At 34.2% G+C, this 26,098-nt stretch overlaps 1 protein-coding gene across 1 annotated transcript; it reads left to right on the forward strand.

Moving 5' to 3' along the window:
• Positions 1–405: 405 nt before the first annotated feature.
• LOC117340788 (activating signal cointegrator 1 complex subunit 2-like) lies at positions 406–25,089 on the forward strand. The gene is made up of 16 exons (XM_033902561.1): positions 406–571; positions 2,930–3,091; positions 3,783–3,953; positions 5,137–5,334; positions 5,711–5,937; positions 6,864–6,938; positions 7,412–7,519; positions 8,171–8,233; positions 8,761–8,835; positions 9,483–9,735; positions 10,217–10,321; positions 11,205–11,308; positions 16,785–16,913; positions 22,278–22,493; positions 23,340–23,418; positions 24,238–25,089. Exons 1-16 carry the CDS (start codon positions 491–493, stop codon positions 24,550–24,552), a joined length of 2,361 nt encoding a protein of 786 aa, XP_033758452.1. The 5' UTR covers positions 406–490; the 3' UTR covers positions 24,553–25,089.
• Positions 25,090–26,098: the final 1,009 nt, after the last annotated feature.

Below are 26,098 nucleotides of genomic sequence, written 5' to 3' on the forward strand. Positions count from 1 at the left end.
TCATCCACATTCGACAGAAGAGGCATATTTGGGGAATAGATAGAAAATATGGCATAACCGGAATTGTCATGCAACAATTTTGCTAATCTGGTAATGACAAATAATTAAAAGGTGCACGGGTGGATAGGGTCATAACAGTGTGATCCAAACGATTTCCCTTAAAATCTATCCATAATTTCTGATTTAGTACAATTAAATAGTCTATTTATTGATGTCAGTGAATGAACTATGGAAATCAATAATTTTCACTGGCTAAATTTTTTTTTGTAATTGCAATTTACAGGTTTTGCATGCCCTTCCCCCACTACACAAATATATTTCGTATGTGATGTTTTATAGTGTGTGGTCGCCGGTGGTGCGTTTCCGGAAATACAGACCGGCATGTCGTTTAAAATTGTACAGCTACTTCGGTACATCCGGTGACATTTCGCTCACATAAGACATATTTTGTAAATAAGATTTGTTGATTCGGTGGTGTATTCATTACATCATGTCATCATGTCTGCCGCTAGATAAGCTTCACGTTAAAGTAGAAGTTGGTAAAAGTAAGACTGAAGATGTCCCAGCTTTGGTAAGTGACACAATAACTCAAAAAAAAATTTACTCTATGAGACTATGGTATCATATCTGGCAATATCTGTCCATCGTTACTTTACGTTATCATAAGGTGTTTATAGTGGGGACATTCTGAACTATACAATAGTGTATTCTCGTGTTAAAGATGACTACTTTGACATAATGCGAGTACTGGATAATGTAGCCCGATTTTCCTCTGGTCCTGACACCATGCATATGTCTGTACGTATACCAGACGTACAGCTGATACAGTTAGCTATGCTCAGGCATTTTTATTTTTTATCAATATACTTGCAAGCTGTACGTTTATGCATGAAGCATCTCTTAGGCATGCCAATAAAAAACAGAATGAAGATGTGTGGATTTTTGGATTTTTAATGATTTTTTTTGAATTTCGGAAATTTGGTAATTCTTGTCAGCTTTAATTTGTCAACCATTTTTCAAAAAATGCGTCAGTATGAAAAACAAATAATTTCAAAGTGATTTCGGCAATATTTACATAAACCACAATATGAAACTATGTATTTTATCATATGAAAGCAATTTTGGCATCTAAAACATAAACAAAATTTTTATCTCTGTGCAAAGATGCCACAATTTAAAAAAAAACAAGCAAATTATCTCCCTTTGCAATTATCTACAATTTTGCTTTCTTCGGCAAAGAAAATACACACACCTGTCTAAAACATTTTTTGTGACATGTATGTATAGATAGAACATGTGTTAAACTAAATAAGAGTATTTTTGACATGTAATCGGCGTTTAAAGAAAAATACACAGATTTACAGATTTCAATTTTGGACCGTCATCTTACCGCCATTGATTTTCTCTAAGATTTTTCTCATTAACATAGCCTCAATATCATATCTGCATCATCGGTCAATCGAATGTTTGAAAGGTATACGCTTTCATGTGCTAATTTAACGCTATAAAAAGGCGCTTGAGAATGACTCTTTAGGTATAAGGTAAGGTGACAAAAAAAGTTACCTCCCCTTTGCCTGAGCATAGCTAATACAGTATGCATGGTGTCAGGGCCAGAGGAAAATCGGGCTATGGATATTGATGTGTAGCGGGACTGGATTGGGTCGATCATCGGTGACCAGATAGCTCAATTGATAGAGCATCTGACTAGTGTTTCGGAGGTGCCGGGTTCGAACCTGGGTCTAGCCGTGTATTCTCCAACTCCTACTACAGTAATATAATTACCATGTGGCACTGTAACACTGGTCTGGCCGCTACATTTTCTCCTCTCATGTTACAAAGTTGGTGCCTAGCTAAAATACCCACGGTGGGGGTATAAGGGTCTCGTGTGTCTTCGAGGGCGAAGACTTGGGGGGAAAAAAGGAGGGAGGTGTGTATAGCGGGGCTGGACTAGGTCGATCATCAGTGACCAAGTAGCTCAATTGGTAGAGCATCTGGCTATAGTGTTTGGAGGTCCCAGTTCGAATCCAAGTCTGGAGTAATTAAAAATACCCTGCCTGTGCTAGGCTTCAAACTAGCGACCTCTTGCTCTCAAGGAAAACGTAGGCTAAAGGGAAATCCCCACAAGCATGGGCTAGTATACATGTACTTCAGCTAGCTTAATGTCTCTGGCTATATATTTTGGTTCTGTCCCCAATTGTGACATGGCGCCTGTCATAAGTTTCTTGCCATGTCAGGGCTTTTTTTCACTACTTTGGGATTGGGAAAAAATGCAAGGCAACAGGTAAATTGGGGAAAATGGACATAACGGTAAAAATAACAAGTAGACACAAATATGGATCTATGCTATATTTATTTAGACTTTAGAGCATTATCTCCCTTTATCAGGCCAGAATAACCAATAAAACATAGACGGGACAGCACCATCTGGATTTTTAAAGACAAAATTTTTGTATAGATCATTTCATTGGGAATTAAACTTGTCGGATTGGGAAAAAATATCCAATTTTGCTGTGGGGAATGGGGCCAAAATTCGACCCCAAATCGTCCCCAAAAAAACCCTGCATGTTATCCTCTAATATTGTTAGAGTAGAGCTAGTAAGGTGACCTTGTAATCTCCACTTTACACACATAATATACAGCAGCTAGAGTATGCATAAGGTACGTGTTCTTAAGCATACTGTAGGAAGTAAACATAGGGCTTTGGTTGTACATTCCTAATCCACACTCCATACACTTAAGCGGTATATGTAAATTGTGTTATATTAATAATATATACAATAACTTTAGACCATAATTTTAAAATTTTGTGTAAAGACTGTGCTGTACATGTGGTTTTCAGATTTTAATCCAAATATTGAAATTATGCTGACTTCAACTATATGTACACTATAATGTAACTCATTATACGTTATTTGTATGTACTGTCTAGCATCCTCGGTGGGTTCAGAAGATTCAGTTTCTGACATACCATGCTCCACCGCTGAACCTCAGTGACCGCGGTCAGTGTGAGGAGTGGGCTGACCGCCTCAAGTTTATCGAAGAAGATCTCCACTTGGCCCTCCAGCTGCCACATGATAAGTTTTGGTGCCAGGTACGTAATTAGTGATAATATTGGTCTTATTTGATCATTTGAATCAAGGATTTTTTTGTTTTACCTATGGTTGATCAATCATGATTTTCTTGTTCTATAATGATTTTCTTGATCAATCATGATTTTCTTGATCAATCGTGATTTTCTTGATCAATCGTGATTTTCTTGATCAATCGTGACTTATCTTACATGAAAACTTAATGAGATTGATGTTAGACTTAATTGACAAGGGATCAAATGAAGAAAAAAAAATATTGACGAATTTACATAAAAACATTAAAAAAAGAGCAAAGCATATTTTGGTTAAGTTTTCTTGTAGATATTTACATTTCTGTCCATAATACATAAATACTTTTATCATGACTATTGTTGCAAAATTGTCAATTTAAAAGGATTTATCAGCACTACCTTTACACCTACAGCTGAGTGATAGAGTTGCTGGTCCACTTTTCAAATGTTTATAACTCTATAGGCTAATGAAAACTTATGATTTAATGATACAAACTGGGAACCATGTTTCCATTCAATCATCAGAATTTTATAGTGATGTCACTTTTGTATCCATGGCAACTTTTTATTGCTTAAGATATTAAATATAAACCTTGAGTAAATTTTACTGTTTCTTGTTCACGGAGGTTACCAAACTACCAGAATGAGGTCCGTTCAGAATTAAGAACTTTTTTTATTTCAGATTGTATTTGACGAAACATTTGTAAGCCTGATAGACAGTTACTTGCGCTATGCTCCTAGAACTCATGATGCCTTGATAGAGCTTCCAGTAGACACAAAGTCTCGCCATGATGAGGTCCATCGCCTTGTGTTCATGACTTGTCTTCGAATGGCAACACACAAAGAATCCAAGGTAACAATTTTAGTGTGAATTTGTAGATACATTAATGTACATAGTAGGTATTTATTGAGTTTGATAATTAATGAACATGCATGTTGAACAATTCTAAAAAAACATTGATGACTGCACCAATTTGTTTTGTGTGAATCTGTTAAATGTCAGTATGTGATACAACGTATGCTGGCAACTGAAAGAGATCTGATTTAAGGAAAACTCTTTTTTAATCTTTTTTTTTTCTTTGATAAAAGAACTATTGTTATTTAGACAAAACATATTTTTATCATTGTTCTCTTGCAGGAGGGGCTTTGATTCTGTTGTCATCTATCTTTCTCCACAGTATAAATGTACAATATACAATATAAACTAATGGTGAATGAAGGTAGCATAAATGTGGAAAAAACATCTTATGATACAATAGGTATGGAAAATACCAATTCATAAAACAATATTATTAAAATAACTAGAAGAACGTCTTGTACACAATCTACTGCAGATATTTCAAAAATATAAGCTGATAGATGAGATTGGGTTTGCAAGTCCCTGTGCTTTGTAATTCAACTAGCTTTTGTTAAACCGGCGAATCTCTGTGACGAAAAGACAGATTTTGCATGGACTGCTAATCAAAATTTCTTCTTGCATTTTACAATTTAGTTGTCCCTCTAGTATTTGCTAAAAAATTGAAATGTCAATGAACTTTGATTCTGTAATTGAACCCTCAAATTAAATAAACAAACAAACAAATAAATACATAAAGATAAATAAATGAATAGAAAAATAGATTGATAAATAAATGAATAAATAAATAAATGGATTGATAAATAAATAATGTCAGAATTGGTTATACTGGGATGTTAATTTGTACAGGGTACGTAACGCATTATGTTATTTCAACAGAAAATATATTAAAAAGATCTCTATTAGCAAACAGCTTATTCAGTTATTGTTAAGACAAATGTGACAAATCAGAGTTAAATATATGGTATTGTATATTAAATAAAGTCTTGGAATTCGAACTATCTTAGATATTCCAGGAGTTGTGTTAAAGATGTGACATGCAGAGGAAATTAATTGTGAACGAAAATATACCTTTTCCTCCTTTATCTATGATTTTTCGTTTGAGTACAGACACCTCTGTGATGACACTAGTGATCATTTTTTGATTTTTCAATAATCTTTGTACTTTGTGGTGTTACAGGAACATCACATCACTCCGAGCGTGTTTGGTGAAATCCTGTACGAGAATTTTCTGTTTGACATACCCAAGCTGTTGGACCTCTGTGTGTTGTATGGACAGGGTAACAACCAGCTGCTACACAAGATGATTGATAACATATTCACAACCCAGCCAAAATATAACGACGATCTCCAGGGCACCATCCCAACAATTCTACAAGTAGGTGGTAAAATGATTCAGTGTTTGGAATATTCCTGTTAAAATCTAACCAGCCCAAGGATTTCAAAATAAATATTTTTCTAAATATGATTTGATTTCTGGTATAACTGTTAGTTCAAGCCTATGTCTGGTACCCCGAAACCCAAAGAGTGATTGGGTGGCCTATTGACATAGTGGATAGTGACCCAGTCTGTCAAAAAGGCAGCTGGGGTTCTTCAAAATCCCTGATTGTATATGAGAGGTTACAGACAGTCTTCTATCAGTACTCTGCTATGAGAAGTTACATGCAATCTGGATACTGCAACATTTCCATGGACTTTTGTGTTTGAACCTTCATCAGAATTTAAAGTTTAGCATTTCTTTTATTTGTTGACAGGTGTTTGACAATATCCGAGCCAAGTGTGGTTTGGCTGATGTTAGTGGACTGACCCCCAAGAAACTGACCGATCAAAGTCAGGAGAGGTCCGAGCTGGTCAGTATGTCCAGTACAGATTTCCAGGATGTTGTGTTTTATCTGGCTGACACTGGCACTACTCTGGCGAGTTTTTTAGAAGTCTACCCTCCAGCCTGCGTGCTATTCTTTAAAGAAGACTTTGTACACCAGTAAGTTAACAGATGTTTTAAAAGGTCTTAAAATACACACATTTCTGATAACTGACCATCTTATTTTATCATTTCTGCATTGAAGTGTTTTGACCATTTTCAGGGAGGAATATCATAGTTAAGACATATAACCAGCATCGGATACATGATTTTCAATTAGTGGGTTTGGGGGCATGCCAAGTTAGGGTGGTCCGGCGATATTCCCCTGGGAAAAACTTTAGCAGGTAAATGGAAAATCCTGCATTATAGTGTATTACTTTGACAATTTAGTAATCTTCCAGTGATAACACGTCAAGTAAAAATGTTAAAGGAGTAAAATAGGCTTCCTGACCAACTTACCTTATATGTGTCAGGCATGTTAATGGAAAAAAAAGCAATTTTCTATTTCACACCTGATTTGAATTTGATTTTGTTAGCCATTTCACCTACTTTTTATTGAATATAAATTATTTTTTTGTTACAATTTTCCTCATTTCTGTGAATAATGCATCTGTCTGTATTTGGGTAAATTGAAAATGTTACTGACTGACCCACAGACCACAGACTTTTGTTTACAGCATTTGTAATTCTTGGATTCTGTAATGGACTGGTCCAGCGACTTTTGATTACAGCATTTGTAATACTTGGATTTTGTTATAGCCTGGTTCAGCGACTTTTGATTACAGCATTTGTAATACTTGGATTTTGTTATAGCCTGGTCCATCGACTTTTGTTTACAGCATTTGCAATACATAGATTTTGTAATGGACTGGTCCATTTGTAATACTCAGATTTTGTAATAGACTGGTCCATCGACTTTTGTTAACAGCATTTGTAATACTTGGATTTTGTAATGGACTAGTCCATTTGTAATACTCAGATTTTGTAATGGACTGGGCCCAGCGACTTTTGTTTATAGTACTTTCAGTACGTTGGTTTTATTTCAGATTGGCCCAGTTATATGAATCTGTTATTCCACAAGTCGTATCCTCTATAAAGAAACGGAAATTTGACAGCCACAGGTACGAGATTGATAGAAAAAATGTTGGAAATCCAAAGGAAAGTATCATTTCTTCAAAATCCTTTCCAGGAAATTTTATCCAGGAATTTTACATGATGTACAAGTTTTGATACATCAATTTCAATTTTTATATATTTTTTTTAGATATTAAGTTGTTTTCTGAACTGAATCATCAACAATCTTTGTACGTAATAATTTAGAAATAATTCGACTACCTGGTAATTATAATAAAACAGCATTTTTTTTTGTCACTTTAATTTGGATATATTTACACACTCCGCTGAATATATGGTATAAAACGTTCCTAAGATGAACAAGCTTGATACAATTAAACTTCTGCTTGTGTCATAGTCAGTTAAGATTTCCAAAGTTGGCTCATCCATATTTAGTCCATAAAGCCGGTAATGAGTTTAGGCTGTAACAAGATATTTCTTTGACCCCTTGTAACAAAAAAAAGAAATTGTATTATTTCAGTCACAAGACACTTTTGAGACAGAAGACACAGGAAGCGAAGAATTCGCTGTTGAAGGTTGTACACCTCATTATTAACACCTACTGTATACAGCCGATACTGGAAAATGTGTAAGTATAGTTTCTGTTTATATATTTCATCTAATGTCAACTGTGATGACCTCACAATTTTGATGTACATGAATGTATATTTTTTATAATAAATTATAATATAATAAATTGCTAGTGCTAATTGTATTAACAGCCGGGGGTTTTTCTCCGGGTACTCCAGCTTTCCTCCACCTCCAAAACCTGGCACGTCCTTAAATGACCCTGACTGTTAATAGGACGTTAAACAAAACAAACAAATCAAAAGCATAACCTTAAATCTAATACAATTTGAAAATAATTAACCCATGAGACATCTACCCAGTAAATAGGGGCCTTGTGGTTAAGGTGTCCCAACACTTTATCACTAGCCCTCCACCTCTGGGTCGTGAGTTCTAAACCTACGTGGGTTAATTGCCAGGTAATGACCGTAGGCCGGGTTTTTCTTCTCTGGACACTCGAGGCTTTCCTCTACTTCCAAAACCTGGCACGTCCTTAAATGACCTTGGCTGTTTATAGGACGTTAAGTTAAATCAAACTAAACCCAGTTGATGAAGAAATGGGATGCGGATATTAGTTGAAGTGTATACGTATGTTGTGTTTTTTAGTGAAAGGTGGTCATAAAGTTGAATATTGTTCTGTTCTCTTAATTAGTCTGTTAACTTTTATTTACAGTGGAGCTGAAGAAAGAGTAGAAGATTTTATACAGCTATTTACATCAATGCTGAATGAACGAAGGTGAGAACTGTCATAAACAGTAAATCATGTATAGTCCATCTTCTTGCAGTTTTACGGAACATTGTAGGTAATTAAGAAACCACATATTTTAATGAAAATAATGAAAAGACAATAAATTTCTCAAATAATCTGAAATTCCAGGAACCTTTGTAATTCTATCTTTCATAATACCAAAAATCCAAATCCTTTGAAAATACTTATCTGTAAAAGTAATCTTGATTTTAAAAAAAACATTCTGAATTTGATCTGTACCAATCTAGGATCGAACCTTTGAATCCCCTGTAGTCTCAGTTTATGAAATATTTTGCATGAAGCAATCTTTTAAAAAATTAACAGAGGGGTACAGAATTAATCTTTTCCCCAAAAATGTTTTTTTTATATGTCCCACAATAAAATACGTCTCTTTAAGATCTTTGAATGCTCTCTCACTGCAGAACTTGCTTTTAATAGAAACTATATAAGATAATTAAATCATTTATCAATATTTATAGTTATTTATTCTATTCTAACATTTTTGTTTGTTTCAGATTCCTAGCTGACTTTGAGAGTCGTCACCGAATTGAAAACTACCAGGAGATACTTTTGCAGTCTCCCATTGAAATGTATCTTTTTTTCTCTCTCTTGATTCCAAACATATAAATATCATCATAACTATTTTATAATAGATCTTTGTCAATTTTGAAAATCTGCTAAAGACGATATCTTCTTTGTGAAGATTCCTTATATAGAGGAGGAAGTTCTGAAGAGTAAAACATTTTTATCTTATTTAATATCCATACCAAATATAGATGTTCTGCTAAATTCAAAGACATCTACCTCCATAGAAAAGGCACAAAGGGTTGTCTCCATTGGATAGATTTAGGAGGAATTACAAAGTTATACCAAAGATAGAAATACCTGCTTAACTCTAAGCTGTTTAGCTAAATACTGCTCCAGAGTGGTTTCCCTTGGATATATTTCTAATATAGGAGAGAAATTACAGATTTATTTACATTTCTACCTTGTTTGAATCTCTCTATATTGAGTCAGACCTGTAGTATGTTCATGATATGACCAATATTATGTCACTTTGTTTACTGAACATAAACAAATCACAATGAAAAGAAAATGGGAATGAGACACAATTTCATACTTTGAGAAAAAAAAATCTTTTCATTGCAACAGAAATAATAATGCATAATTGAATTAGATATTTAAATATATAATTAAATAATTTGTATGCAATGAGTTGACCCTTGACCTCTGCTAGTGATGAGATGAGGTTACAGTATATACAGGATGCTATCAATTCTGCCTTCACAACGCACGGTCGCCGCCGGAAACCAACCGGGGGCACGAACAGAGGCGGCAGGACCAGTCCTGATGGTTCTCCGGGACCCATGGAGGATGCTGGAGCTGTAGGGGGAGGAGCAATGGGCGGAGCTGTGGGCGGAGCAATGGGCGGGGCTTCAAGTGCAATAGATAGTGCTGTTCCAGTCAATGACTTCGATGTAGAAACTTATGTACGTTGATGTTTCATACTCATTCAATATTAAACAGAAAGTTTGATTTCTCTGTACAAATGTTGATCATTTTGTCTGTACAAATATTGATAATTTTTTTATACAAATATTGATAATTTTCTCTGCAAATACTGATCATTTTCTTTGTACAAATATTGATCATTTTCTCTGCAAATACTGATCATTTTCTTTGTACAAATATTGATCATTTTCTCTGTACAAATATTGATCATTTTCCATTTTTTTTTTTATATTTTCAATTCATGAAAATTATTCAATGTTTCCATTATGAAAATGTTTAAATGGTTGCCACTTTAAAGATACTGGACAAAAAAAAACCCAAAAAATGAATTTGAAATATTATTTTATGTTATTATGGTAATTCAGCAGTTTGTTTGATTAAAACTACCATATGATTTGATGGATAATTCTTAATCAAAACACAATCACTGATGTGTAGATAATATAATACTACTTACAGGAGGCGGAAGGGGCCTGCGCAGCACGGAAAACTGGGGTAGAATTGGAGTCTCTCATCTCTTCTGTCAAAGATCTTCTCCCTGACCTCGGGGAAGGATTCATTGAGGTAAGTTTATAGGAACAATCCTAACTTTTAAGCCTTTTGCTGTTAAAGTATTTTCTTGTGCTTTTACCTGGTCTGATAAATCAGGACTGAATTTCTCCGTCTGATGAGAATGTGTCAGATAGAAAAATGATTAGTTTATTGAAACTTGTCGATAAAAGCTACAATGTAAAAATGCCATTTCATCATTTATGTATATATTGTACAAAAAATTATGGTGCTGTCAACATCTCTCTTATGATTTTTAGCAGCAAGGCATTTTACACTAATATTGTTCTCAGAAGAGAGATTAAACATGTACTGTATTAATTAATGATATTCATAATATGTAATCTATAATGAAAAGTTAAAAAAAAAATCATAATTTAGGCTGCAAGGGCTAAGTTATATCAATTTAAAGTGATCCTCACTAGAACATTCTGTGAGGGTCGATGGTATATAAATCAAGTTTGAAGAGCTATTAAAATGGACCCAATTAATGCAAAATAAAATTCTCAAGGATCATGATGCATAGACTACTAGTCAAAAGAGAATCTTTTGAAGGTACTGAAATAAACAAGTAAGAGTCTTCAAAACATTGGAATATGAGCTCTACCTAGTCTCAACCTTCCTGAAACATTTTTAAAAAGAACTGAATATATATTTTATATAAATATATTAAACCTTCATTATTAAGGACCAAAAATACTTTGCAGTTGGTGTCTTAGCCTTAAACACTACTTGAATTTGCTAATTAAGTCAATTTTAAATAAATTAGAAAATATATTATATGCTAAATGGAAAAAATGAAAAATTTAAACTCCCAGCGTAAGTTTAGGAAAGATTCTTTATAGAGCTCGATGTATATAAATTCTTTATAGAGCTCGATGTTTTGTCATGTTCACAGGTGTGTTTGGAAGAGATGGACTATAACTTAGAGCGTGTGATTAATGCAGTCTTGGAGGACAAACTTCCACCCTCCTTACAGGACTTGGACAGAACAATGCCTAAGTATGTAATATATACAGAGGTTGCACAACAAGTGGTTGTTGGTTATGGAATTCATTTCACATGAGTAAGTTATTTTTTAAAAGTTACAACTTTTGAAAAATAGCTTACGAGTGTGAAATAAATTCCATATCCGGCAATCACGAGTCGTATGACCTGTTTCTACCACAATAATATCGGCTTGAATCAAAGGGAAACATGACCAAGTATAATTTCGTGTATGCAAATAAAGTGCACAGAAGACGGCTGGGACTCGGTGATGTGATGTCATTCGATTATTGATGACGTCAATAACAATTGCAGCTTGAGTCAAAGTTAGAATTCTTGACAAGTGGTATATAACATATATTTATCCAACAGTCGGCACATTTATACAATAGCTTGAGAGTGGAATGACACATCGTATTGTGGTAGAAATATCGTTATAGGTCTTGCCATTATAATCGCTCAATCATTTGTCAAGTCCTAGAAGGATGAAACAGCTGAATGCTGCTAGATTCATATTGGCTCTATTGTAGCAAAGTTAAAATGCTTTGAATTGCTAATATCTTGTGTGTCGTTTGTACAATAATTAGAGATTGCAGGTGGTTGGTTGACACTGTTGGTAGATGTTTCTGTCCCCGATGTGTATCGTAACCTGCTTGTCTCACATTTTAATTCATTTGAATAATAACATGGCTAAGACTATATAGATGTACTTAATGTCCCTTTGAAATCAAATGTAAAAAATTCTGAAATTTATTGAATTATGGGTATTTTGCAACCCCTATACCATCTATTTTGACAGTTTTTTAGGTCACCTGAGACGAAGTCTCAAGTGACCTATTCTAATCGCCTTTTGTCCGTCGTCGTCCGTCGTCCGTCGTGCGTCGTCTGTCGTGCGTCCGTAAACTTTTTACATTTTCGACTTCTTCTCCAAAACCGCTTAACAAAATTCAATGAAATTTGGCAGAAAGTTTCTATGGCTGAAGGTGAACCAAAATTGTGAATTATATGATCCCCACCCCCCAGGGGCCTGAGGGGTGGGGCCAAAAAGGGTCAAATTGACTAAAATTTCAAAAATCTTCTTCTCTACTCTCAGATATGTTAGAATCAAATACTCTTCATTGCTGGAAGGGTCTTAAGGTGCTTTACCAAAATTGTGAATTTCATGACCCTGGGGTCTCACGTTTGCCCCTGGGGAGGGGGTAAACTTTACTATAGTTTATATAGGGAAATCACATTTTTGACTATTATTTGTTGGATTTCTATTGGAATTCATTCTAACTTGGTTCAAAGTATCAGCATGGGATGACAGTTTGATGTTATGTACATGTTGGCCCTGGTTGACCCCCAGGGGCTGGTGGGCGGGGCCAAAAAGGGTCAAATTGACTGAAATTTCAAAAATCTTCTTCCCTACTCTCAGATATGTTAGAATCAAATACTCTTCATAGCTGGAAGGGTCTTAAGGTGCTTTACCAAAATTGTGAATTTCATGACCCTGGGGTCTCACGTTTGCCCCTGGGGAGGGGGTAAACTTTACTATAGTTTACATAGGGAAATCACATTTTTGACTATTATTTGTTGGATTTCTATTGGAATTCATTCTAACTTGGTTCAAATTATCAGCATGGGATGACAGTTTGATGTTATGTACATGTTGGCCCTGGTTGACCCCCAGGGGCTGGTGGGCGGGGCCAAAAAGGGTCAAATTGACTGAAATTTCAAAAATCTTCTTATCTACTATATGTTAGAATCAAATACTCTTCATAGACTGACCCCATTAGGACTGATGGGTGGGGCCAAAAAGGGTCAATTTAGTTGACCGAAATATTTCAAATCTCAGGTGACCGTTAAGGCCCTTTGGGCCTTTTGTTTAGTTCTTTGGTTGCCTCCTGTGATCATTGTAAATCATTGAAGACCCTCTCTGTCATTGATGAGTCCCAAGCAATCACCAATTTAATAGTTTAATGATTCAATGTCGCTATAAACAGGTTTTCTATAGAAAAAAATTGTCTAATCAAATTGCCAGTTTTTCCAGTACATTTCCTTTAATTATAATCTTAAAGTGAAATTTGGTCACATGACATCTATAGAATTCTTATTACATACATACAGTAACTGCACAAAAGAAAATTGTGAGCCATGTTTAATCATGATCAATTTAATTTACATGGAAACAGATGATATACACTGTTCCCATCATAGCTGCTGTTAATATTAATTTCAGTTGGTACAATATTGATATAGAATTTCACATCATGTTTTATTTTACTGCATATATCTTTATAAGATTGATCTTTCCAATAATCCCCATTAAATGCTTTGGCCTTTAGAAAGGGAGACAATCATTTATCTCTTATGGGAGTTCTCTGAAATACAAAACTTTTTGTCAAATTTTGAAACTCTTGTTTTTATTCTTTTTTTCCCCAATACATTAAAGAAACAAGGATAACAGGATCAATAATAGGACCAATAAGAAGATAAATGTCTTACAATTTTATTTTTTTTTAACTTTGAAACTCTCTTTTGTATCCTTTTGGTTCAGAAATATATTGCTTATGGATAGGGGAAATAGTACCTCACCAAATTTACAAATACAATAAAATATATTACTGGATAAAACTGCCTAAACCCTGACAATTATCACTTATCAAATTAAATATTTCCTTTGTCTACCATTGTAATACAAAGTGTATTCAATAGGTTAAGGTCCATCGACTTAAACAGGTTTAATTGTAAATGTAGTTTCAGGCTGATAACTTGATATTTGTTGGTCAATTTATGTGAAATTATATCAAGATCCTCAGTTAACAAAAATACATACTGAATTTAAAATTGAAGTTAAAGGTCAAGGTGATTAGGTCAAAAGGTAATTAAAGGTCAGATTTGTACATCCCTTTACAAGTATACTATATCTCTTCAATGGAGAACATTTTGTTATGACAATAAAGATGGTTGGAATTAAGCTAAAAGTCAACTGACCAAACATCAAGATGAATGTCAAAATCAGTGGGTACAAAGTTCAATGTAAAATTGTGCATCTTTCAATAATGAACATATAATGACATATTATGAAGCTATGGTCAAAATAAAACAAAAGCCGATCAACCAAATGTAATGGTCACAAGGTCAAATGTCAAGTTCATAAGTCCAAATGTCAAGGTCAGATTTTGTATGTTTTGACTGCTGAACATATCTTTATGATATGTTATGAAGGGAAGTTGATAGAAATAAAACAAGTCAACCAACCAAAAGTCAAGGTCACTAGGTCACACAGAAGGTTCATAGGTCAAGGTCAGAATTTGTATATTTTCACTGATGAACATATTGTTATGACATTTATATATGAAGCAAAGTTGGTCAAACTTACTGGGCATGTACAAGTAGCGTTTTGGTGATTATGAGGGATGTATAGAGCATATAACAGTGAAATTGCAATGTTCGGATGGGAATTTCATAGAAGTATTATTTTGTGATAATAAATGAATATATTTTGTTTTGCATTTTCAAAATTATTCAGACTCCTCTGTCAGATGAGACTCACTTGTCGGATGAGACTTACCTGTCGGATGAGACTCACCTGTCGGATGAGACTGTTACCTGTCAGATGAGACTCACCTGTCGGATAAGACTTACCTGTCGGATGAGACTTACCTGTCGGATGAGACTTACCTGTCGGATGAGACTCACCTGTCAGATGAGACTTACCTGTCGGATGAGACTCACCTGTCGGATGAGACATACCTGTCGGATGAGACTCACCTGTCGGATGAGACTTACCTGTCGGATGAGACTCACCTGTTGGATGAGACTGTTACCTGTCAGATGAGACTTACCTGTCGGATGAGACTCACCTGTCGGATGAGACTTACCTGTTATTCAAATACCTCTTGGTTTTCCTGTTATATTTAGAATTTGTTAGTAATTTGTTCATGATTAATTAATTAAGCTGTTTATCAAAATATGCTGTATCCCTACTGAGAAACATGACGATCACTGCTATATTTACATTGTGTATCAGATGTTCTACAGAAATATAGATATCACATTAACATAACAGGATGCCATTTCGGCACCATGCTGGCATGAGTTATATTAAGGTATATTGCATGTCACGTTCCTTATAGTATATGACCTTGCGTTATTTATTTTAATGATGATGTTCATGTACGTAAATAAATCGACAAAACAACCTTTATAATTTAGAGCAACTAGACATGTGATTTTCAGATAATCAACAAAATTTACCTATTACGTCAAGTAAACAGTGCTTAGATACACTGCCCTCCAAAAGTTCTGTTACACTTGGAACATTTAAATTGAATGGCTATAGCCAAGAACATTTGAGAAAAAGTGTTGTAATATCCGTAAGATAGTCCATTTGTAAGTGAAGATCGCAAATTATTTGAAAAATACCTCACTTCTTTGAAGTTGCAGGGAGAGGGAATTGAGGGTCCTATTTTCCAAAATGTTCAAAAATGAATAAAAATATAGGTGTTTTTTTTACTGACACAAATAAAAATAATTGTTAACTGATTAACAGTAAAAAAAATATAAGAAATGCATTTTTGAATTTATATTAAACAAATATGGAAATTTCCAGAATGTTGCATTTTGAGGATTTCCATTGTAACAAAACATATGCACTGTTGAAAAATGAACATTTGAAATCATGAACAAAAACATCCAAGAAGTTATGATTCTAACAAATTGTAATAAAGACTTTGAGATTAACTTCGTTACTCACCTGTCGGATGAGACTTACCTGTCAGATGAGACTCACCTGTCGGATGAGACTTACCTGTCAGATGAGACTTACCTGTCTGATGAGACTCACCTGTCTGATGAGACTCACCTGTCGGATGAGACTCACCTGTCGGATGAGACTTACCTGTCGGATGAGACTCACCTGTCCGATGAGACCTACCTGTTATTCAAATACCTCTTAGTTTTCCTGTTATATTTAGAATTTGTTAGTAATTTGTTCATGATTAATTAATTAAGCTGTTTATCAAAATATGCTGTATCCCTACTGAGAAACATGACGATCACTGCTATGTTTACATTGGGTGGCAGATGTTCTACAGATATAAGTAATTGTTTAACTGATTAACAGTAAAAAAAATGTAAGAAATGCATTTTTGAATTTATATTAAACAGATATGGAAATTTCCAGAATGTTGCATTTTGAGGATTTCCATTGTAACAAAACTTACGCACTGTTGAAAAATGAACATGAACATTTGAAATCCTGAACAATAACACCCTAAGAAGTTATGATTCTAACAAATTGTAATAAAGACTTTGAGATTAACTTCGCTGTATTTTACGTACTAATTGTAACGAAACTTTTAGAATATCTATAGATGCAGCTCGTGATCAGTGAAAATGGACACTGCTATTAATTGTCTCCAGCGGATTGTATTCATAGTGTCAATGAATACAATCTGACAACAATTCATTACTTTTATGGTCCTTTCAATGTTGTTTGTTACAGAGAAATACCACAACCTGTCGATGCTCCCAAGTCATTGTTGGATGGTCGTCGTAATGTATATGACAACGATGAATTTGATGTGTTCAGTCGAGACGCAGTAGATACCTCACGTATATTCCAAGGAAAACAGTGAGTATACATAATGTACCACTCACTCATTCTGAGCCTAAGTTGCTTTAAAAAATAAGATTTTTAAGGCCTCACAGTCTCACACTGCAGGTGCCCTGTAAATAGTAATTGTGGTGTCTGTCCCTTCATCCATCTGTCCATCCGTGTATCCCTCCATCCGTCCCTCCTTAACTCTGGCTGTCTATCGCTCTGTCAGATTGCCAAACTTTGGAAAATTTAACATGATCGATGTTAAACTCTAATGTGCAAGAGGTGTTTAAAAAGTTTCTAAGGTCAAGATTAAGGTCACTGTTACTGAAGGTGGAATTGAGTATATACTGTCAAAAATACGTCATATAAGGCCCTTGTAGACAGCCAAACTTTCTGAAATTTGACATCATGATACACTGAGAAATGCAGATGTACAATAATAAAAGAGTCTAAAATGTTCTAAAGGTCAAGGTCACTTGCTGAAAATAACACTGGGTATATCTAAGTCAATTACAGAGTGTCAAACTTTTTGAAATTTCACATGTTATTTTATAACATTGTAATGGAATGCTTTGTGTAATGCATGTGTATCTTTTCAACGATTAACATTTTTTCATATGATATTATAAAACAGAATTGGTATAATTGAAATGAGGGGTCAACTAATCAAGGGTCAAGGTCAATGGATCAAAGGTCACAATAAGATTTGGAACCTTTTCACTGATGAGCATTTTGGTATGGCATATATTATTATAAAGCAAAGTTTGTCATAATTACCATAAATCATGAGGCAGCTGACCAAAGTCAAGGTCACTGGTCAAAAGTCAAGGTCAAATTTGGATCAGTGCACCAAACATCCAGGTCAAAGGGCAAGGTCACTGAGTCAAAGGTTAAATGTCAAAGTCAAATTTGTTTTTTTCACTAAATGAATATTTTATTGACATTATGAAGGAAGGTTGGTCAAATTAAATGTGACATCAACTGATCAAAGATCAATGTCACTGGGTCAAATGTCAAGATTGTTTGGGTCCAAAGGTCAAGGATAAAGTAAATACCAGACAATGACACTTGCTGTTGGTGCAGAAGTTAAAGGCTTAAATCAAACAAATCAAAGCTAACAAATGAAAATTGTTCTGTATTTAAGTTTGTATTACACCGTACCAAGTAAATAATATGTATGTGGTTAGAAACAATGTTTACATCATAGTAGTAAATGTACAATACACACTCTGAAACACTGTAAGGTGTATTGACAAAATGTGAAACATATTGACAAAATTTTAAACAAATTGACAAACTGTAAAACATATTGACAAACTGTAAAACATTAATTTACAGGGAAGACATGTTTATAGACACTATGTGAAGCATTTGATTCACTGTAAAAATATTTACTTCAACCGAAGCATTTTGATGCAGAGAAATATACTGTCAGCATAAAAAGACGTTAAGAGTAAGATGTATATGTCACATACTGTACATACAATTTGAACAGTTTTTTTTGTGTGCAACATATACATATTCACGTTTTTTTTTAGATTGATACCAGACAATTGAAATAAACACAGACTTTAATTGAAATACTAAACTACCATTTGTTCATATATGGTACACACACAAGATTGAAGCCATGATTCTGTTACAGATAAGCTTGAAACAAATAGAAAGTAGCAATGAATATTTCATCTGAAACAATAGATATCACTGGTTGTTTAAGGGGATTTTGAGTGATCAAATCAAATTCTGATAATTTATACTAGAAAAGATTTGGAGTATTACCTTTGACACATGTGGGTATTGTCAGAAAGAAATTTAAACAATTTGAACATTTTTGTAATTTAGATATAGGACGTCAAAGGCTTAAAATGATTAGAACTTGTTACATTGAATATTTTTGTAATGCAAATGTAGGACCTCAAGCCTTAAAATCACCAGAACTTGTTACATTGAATATTTTTGTAAAGCAAATGTAGGACCTCAAATCCTTAAAATCATCAGAACTTGTTACATTGAATATTTTTGTAATGCAAATATAGGACCCCAAAGCTTTAAGATCATTTGAACTTATTACATTGAATATTTTTATGATGCAGATATAGGACCTCAAAACCTTAAAATCCTTAGAGCTTGATACATTGAATATTTTTGTGATGCAAATATAGGACCTCAAAGCCTTAAAATTATTAGAGCTTGTTACATTGAATATTTTTGTAATGCAAATATAGGACCTCAAAGCCTTAAGATCATTAGAGCTTGTTACATTGAATATTTTTGTAATGCAAATATAGGACCTCAAAGCCTTAAAATCGTTCGAACTTGTTACATTGAATATTTTTGTAATGCAAATATAGGACCTCAAAGCCTTAAAATTATTAGAGCTTGTTACATTGAATATTTTTGTAATGCAAATATAGGACCTCAAAGCCTTAAGATCATTATAGCTTGTTACATTGAATATTTTTGTAATGCAAATATAGGACCTCAAAGCCTTAAAATCATTATAGCTTGTTACATTGAATATTTTTGTAATGTAAATATAGGACCTCAAAGCCTTGAAATTATTAGAGCTTGTTACATCGAATATAAAGCCCTCAAATCTTTTCAAAGATGCTAATACATGTACATCAGTATAGGACCAATAAATAAGCCTTATTGCCATGAGTGCTTGTGACATCTAGAACCTGTCTGCCCTTTGAGTGACAAAAAGCCACAAAACCCCAAGATGGTTTAATTAATACTGCTATAAAATAGGAGAGTCTGAGGTGCATGTTTAACTTTTGTCTACCAAGAATTAATAGAAATGAGACATTTCAACATCCCCGATCAGAGATGTTAACATGATCAGCAAGAATTACAGATATTGGTTAAGGCACTACTCCTGGCTAGACATGTAATGGTCTCTCGGGCCGTGGGAGACGTGGACATTCTGGAGTATTAAACTCCAAGTTGACTACATTTCTTAGGCCATTATTAAAAAATAAATGTTTCAGCCTTTCAGGGTTCACTGTCTTCAAAGCTTTTACCCACAGTTAAGGAAAGAAAGATTTTTTTTTCTTTTTTTTTCTTTTTTATCTTTTATTTTTGAATTTTTGTAATATTACCAGTATTACTTCTGTTAAGGATAGTCATATTTTGTATTTAAGCTTTTCAGGTTTCATTTGTCAATTCTGTAGTTATCAATAGTAATGAATAAAATTTTCTTTTTAGATTTTCTATGATCTATTGTTATATGTATCTCGTCTAGGGCTTTAATCTGATCCAGTTTAAAATAAAAATACCTGAACAGATTTCAGGTTTGGTTTTGAAATATCATCAAAAGAAACAGAGCTTAACATCACATCTACCTTTTTCTATACACCTTCACCTAGCATCATATGCAATATTTAGCTTCCCTTCGTAAAAACAAATTCTGAAGAAATATGATAAAGAATCTTTATCATGGAGTGTTGAATGAGAGTAAGCACAGGGCTTTTTCTGAGTGATTTGTGGGCTTGTTAATGAGCCCCAATCTCAATTGAAATTGTTTCATATTTTACTCAGTTTAACTTATTTTTTTCTGAATGGCTGCCTCTGTATTCAAATCATATATTGTCCATATAAATTCAAATATTTTCAATATAAATTCATATATCTAAACATAATATTTAAGCCAAATTGCTAAAATGTTCAGTTTACTCCTGGAAAAATCTTTTTTGTCAAATGAATACACAGATAATTTGTCAATACGTAATGTATGAGACAAAAAGGCCCCATCCCATCCCAGTGAGAAAAAGCCACGAAGGAAACAAAACACTCCAGTATCGATTTGGCACAAACTCTAAATCCCACTATCAATTAATACTGAAGCTGAATGAAAATTTCCGGTCAAGTTTCTTTAAATTAATAGAAAATAAAAAGTTAGCTTTTGTTCGGCATCTTGCTATGAACTGTGTTTGAAAGTGCCCTCTAGATGGGCAATGTGGTGTTTTAGTAGCTAAAATGCTGTTTATATATTTTAGTTATGGCCTGTGTGACAATTGAGTATGAAATGTCCTCTTTATTTAGAACAGATAAATGCTGTAATGGACATGCTCTCTAGGTTAATTTTCGGTTTATTGTGAAATGTCGGGTCATTGACTCGTAAAGGATTGATCAACATTGCTTGTCTGATGTTCCATAAAACTGTCCTCAAAGACTACAAACATTAGAATCCAATAGGGTAGCAGGATAGCCGAAATGTTACTTCGTATCACATATTTCTCAATGGTGGCCGGACCAAGATAAAGCAAGTCTTCTCAGACTAGCATGGCAATTTACAGAAATTTAAACAGTTTTCGCATGTCCCCATTTTGTGGACTTAACTGTCTTGGCACCAAAACCCACTTTAAAGTTTTTGGGAAGCTTGTAAGAGTCCAAAAGTATACACCGCATGCCCTTCTATTTTGGTGTCTACATTCATTACAGGTCTAGGAGTGATGTTATGGCAAAATCATGCAGAAAAAAATTTGCAATCACTGATCGCACTTGTTGTAGATGATTATAATTATACATCTATTAAATACTTTGTACAATGTTATTAGGAAAAGTGATAATAATTGTTATATGTGATTCAAGACTTCTGAACCTTCATTGCATTTAACCTTCGCCAAACTCCAATTTAAATTATTTGTAAATGGTTCCTCTTTTCTCAAAGAATTTAAATGAAAATTTAGTTCTCGATTCTACAATGTAGTTGTGCAGGTTCCTTTTTCTCTTGCCCTGCACAGCAATACCCACAACTTTACCAGTCTGAGATTTTCTTATTCAACCGTATACGTTGTGACAAGCTGCATGTGCACGCATGCTCTTTGCAACAATTGCAGTTTGGCACGTCAAGAATGCAATGACGTCGACAATTCTATCAAGTCACATCAATATTTCCTCTCTCCTTTATGTAGTGTCCATATTAGATACATAAGAGGGTAAGCGAAAAATAATATCCCCAATGGAAGTTTGACCGAGGAATCTCAACCCCCGGGGTAAGATACTAATAAGCTGCCAAACACTCAGAGAGCCTTGTGTTTGGCAACTTAGGAATCTTCCCCCTCGGGTTGAGATTGCCCTGTCTCTAGGAGGTGGTGAAGGATTTTATAAGTCTCAAAGAATATATTACGTGAACCTGAACTTCCTTCTTGCTACAGAGTTATCAAAAAGTTTTTGGCAAATTAGAAATCTTTTTTAGTGGAAACCTTCGGCATGGCTTCAAAGATATTGCTTGCAAATAGAAAAATCTTCATTGAATCATTTCACTTTGTGTAGTATACTTACAAAAATATAATATATATAACACTGTCTCTCTAATGAATCCCCAAACAATGTCGATATAGATTCCTTGAAAGGCAATGCTTATCTAAAAATACTGTGTGATTCTTACAGAAACAAGATGGACAAAATATCACTTGATGATAAAACACTTGGATCAGACGACAAGTTCCGACTCAATGAAGCGTACGGTTATGTTGTTGAGACTCTAAATGCAGACGAAGCGTCACAGATGGCGGAGCTCTATGACGACGAATATGATGACACGTACGATACAAATAATGTCGGAGCTGATGATGCTGATTCAGCTGATGAGCTTTTACACGGAAGGTAATTGAAAGGGAGAATATATTTGATGTTTGTCTTAGAGATGTGGTGAAATGTCTTTAAACTTGTCATCGTTCTGCAAATTTTTTCTCTTGAATATACAAACTGAGGTTCTTCATGGAAGTATTCGGTATCCTACTTATAAGTGAAAATAATATACACAGTAAAACCATCAATATGACCGTCTAAGGGAGGTAATAAAAAGCGACATATGACAGGTGGTCTCTTAATCCGGGTTCAGGTAACTTAAGTAATATAGTCAATATAGCAATGGGAATGGAAACATATGGTCACATATGACAGGGAGTCAATTACCTCTAGTGGTCCTTAAGGCAGGTTTGACTGTATTGGTTATGTGGCAAATAAATGATGGATAATTCATATGATATTGCAGTGCGCTCTGTCAAAACTTTAAAATGTTTTCTTTTTTTTCTAATTATTCCTGTGGTAATAAAATGCATTACACAAATACAATCACATAGGCAGTTTGATGTGATGTACATTGAAGATTCCTTCGATTTAGTTTTTGATACTGTAACAATCTGTTAAATATAATTTCAAAATCTTACAAATGTTTCACATGTTTTTGTAATCATTCCTATGTGATTTCAACGTCGATCGAAAAGATTTAACATACGTAAAAATAGAAAGAAAGAAATGATTAAATATTGATGTTGATAGCTAGATTATGTACACAATTTTTTTACAAATGATGAAAAATTAGACATATATTGACAGTTTGTCAGGATTTTCTGTGTCTACTGAATGAAGTGGTAAAGGTGTTTAACGCAACTGTTGTAATCATGTCAATACTGTATTCTTAGATTTTCTCTTTTCTGATTTTTAAAGGCCATGTACAGTTCCAAGGATCCTTGGAGGTGGAAACCAGGGGCGGACTAGAGGAGTGAGCAGTGAATCCGACTCACAGGTATAATTATAATATATATATGTACATCGTATATATTACATAGAAATATAAATGATGAGGGAAGGCGCAATTCTGGACTCAAGCTGCACTGACTGGGCCTCAAACTCTTAGTCAGAAATACTCACAGCTGTTACCACTGAACTCAGGCAAAAACATATCCCATCATTGACATCATTAGAAAAGTTCATTTTAAATCTAAAAACAACATTTTATCATAAACAATAAGTATTGTTGATCTGAAGGTTTAAAAAGGTAATTTCCTGTATAAGATTGAGCTTTGTCTAATATATATTCTATAATTCCATGTACAGTGTCTGAAGAGGAAATGGCTTTAAATGTTTTCTAACATTTTAAAATGCAATAACGTATCATTCCAAAGGCTAACTATTTGATCTGGTACTTTCATCTCTTCAACAATATATCAAGAATACAATACAGAAAAAGTAGTTGATGACTGTCTGACTATAAACATTTATACAGAGACACCTACTTGTATGACAAAGTGTTATACAAAACTTAGTCGATTCGACTACAGTATATTATACCCTCTTGTACTCTTTGATTCTGTTTCATTTTTACCATCTCGTCGTCACACTATTTTCGAACTTTGTGTCAATAGAATCATGATAAAGAAGAGACGTCCTAAAAAGTCGGTTGATACAATTACCATATTGGAAACTCATGTGTCAGTGCTGGTACGCTTCACATTGGTCGTTAGTTTGATGAAGGTGACAGTGTAGTCATCGAAATGTCACACTCTTAAATATCATAGTGGTTGTGTTATATAATTTTTATCATGTAACCATTATCTTTTGTCAGGATTCCGACGAGGAGAAAAAACGGGATCAGTTTGTGCAGGACCCGGCTCTCCTAAGACAGCGAGCAGAACAGCGTAGGATATCACAGAGAAGAGGTCAAGGTCGTCGATTTGGCCAAGGTCAAGGTCATATTCAGAGAGAACAAGCTCAGGATGGACCAAAGCATGATGTCAAAGGAAAGGCCAAGGGTCATGGTCAGGAGGCGGACGTCCTGAAGAACAGGAAATTTAAGGAGAAAAATAAGGCGGCGAGAGGGAATCACAACCGGCGCTATATGTCTGATAAGAAGAGGATGGGGTTTGGTGGGGGACCATAAACATAATATTAGGAAGCTAGTTAAATGGATTCAGTGTAGCATGTGTATGGGTCTGTATGTGATAGAACTTTGAAACAAAGCAAGATAAACACAGAGGTAGCTTCTGTGTCTAGTTTGGCTTCAGTGTCAGTTTTCGTAGTTATAAACAAATTAAAAAAATCTAAAGATATTAAACAAGTAGAAGATATATATATGTTGCTCTTGTGACATAAATTGTACGTTGTATTGAGTACTGAATTGTTTTCTAAATGTTCAAGACACGATGTTGGATTTCTTGAAGCAGCTTTAATGTTAGAGGTCCAGGAGAATAATTATGTTCTCTAAAATTGAAACAATCACTTTCTCAAGAGCTTCTGTTCTGATTTTGAAATTTTAATGCTTTAGAATGTGCCTAAAAATCATGGTTCTAATTGATAAAACTGAAGTTATATAAATATCCGCTTACAGAAAAGGTGCCTGGAAAGGTATGTTTGTTTTCATTTTGTTGATTATTTATGATTATTGAATAAAAGTTTTATGAAATGTTTGACGATTAAAGGTGATAACACATTTAAGAGTTGGGTAATTTTTTTAACATTTCAAAGTCTTCATCAGAAGATAAGACACCAGGCAACTGACCAACGTGGGTTTCGAACTCACAACTTCATAAGTCGGCTTCATGAAATGTATACACTCTATGTAATAAACGTTTGAGATAGTTCCTAACTTCATTCTCATTGTATTGAGTTAGAATTATAGAAGTCGAGGATGACTTTTACCGTATTAGTGTGATAACTGGGTTTAAACCGCATGACAAGTCCGTTGTTTGATATCTTCATTGATTACTCAATAATTAACAGGATATCGATTCTATAAATGTATTTTGTAACTTATGCTTTAGTGTCAATCAAAGTTCTAAGGAGAATCACTGTGGTGCCTGGTCAATCATACCGATATTTCAGTAGATATGGCAAGAGTGGATATGAGTGTACTACCAGGTATACAATCAGTGTCTGTGTTGTTCAGTCAGACACGCCTACTTTTTACAGGCTGATGTATGTCCCTTAGTTTTAATTTGAACAATAAAAGAAATTAACAAATTGAAGTACATGGTTCGTGTAGAGTGCCAAATTTTAAGGGATATAAAAGCTGTACAGATACAGACACGGGTATTCCATCAAATCTAGCATTTCGTGATTACATAATGCTACACGTAAAATATCTAAAATATATCTATGGGGTTAATTACGCCAAGTTAGAGGTTTTACACGGCGAGATACTTTTGACAGGCGCCGTGTCACAGTCTGCAAAATCATATCGGATAGAAAAAGAACCAACCAGCGGCCTCTTATGTTATAAGAGTAGGGGGTTAATCTGAGATTGATGAGAGATTATTTATATTGACAAAATATTATGTTACCGTTCACTTATAAAATAGTACATCAGTTATTATTACCAGTCTCCGGAGAGTAAATCATTTTAACGATACAATTGCACGGGTTAACATATCACACAGTGTTTTGTCATAGAATCTTATTAATTGCTTTGCTTTTGAAGTTTTGGTGTT

The sequence above is a fragment of the Pecten maximus genome, chromosome 13, assembly GCF_902652985.1.
Source record: "Pecten maximus chromosome 13, xPecMax1.1, whole genome shotgun sequence".
In the NCBI taxonomy this organism is placed as follows: Eukaryota; Metazoa; Mollusca; class Bivalvia; order Pectinida; family Pectinidae; genus Pecten; species Pecten maximus.

Coding starts and splice junctions, on each gene's coding strand:
- LOC117340788 (XM_033902561.1), top strand. CDS start 491: ATGTCATCATGTCTGCCGCTAGATAAGCTTCACGTTAAAGTAGAAGTT. Junction 8,836..9,482: donor TTGCAGTCTCCCATTGAAAT/GTATCTTTTTTT, acceptor GACCTCTGCTAG/TGATGAGATGAGGTTACAGT. Junction 11,309..16,784: donor TTGGACAGAACAATGCCTAA/GTATGTAATATA, acceptor TGTTTGTTACAG/AGAAATACCACAACCTGTCG.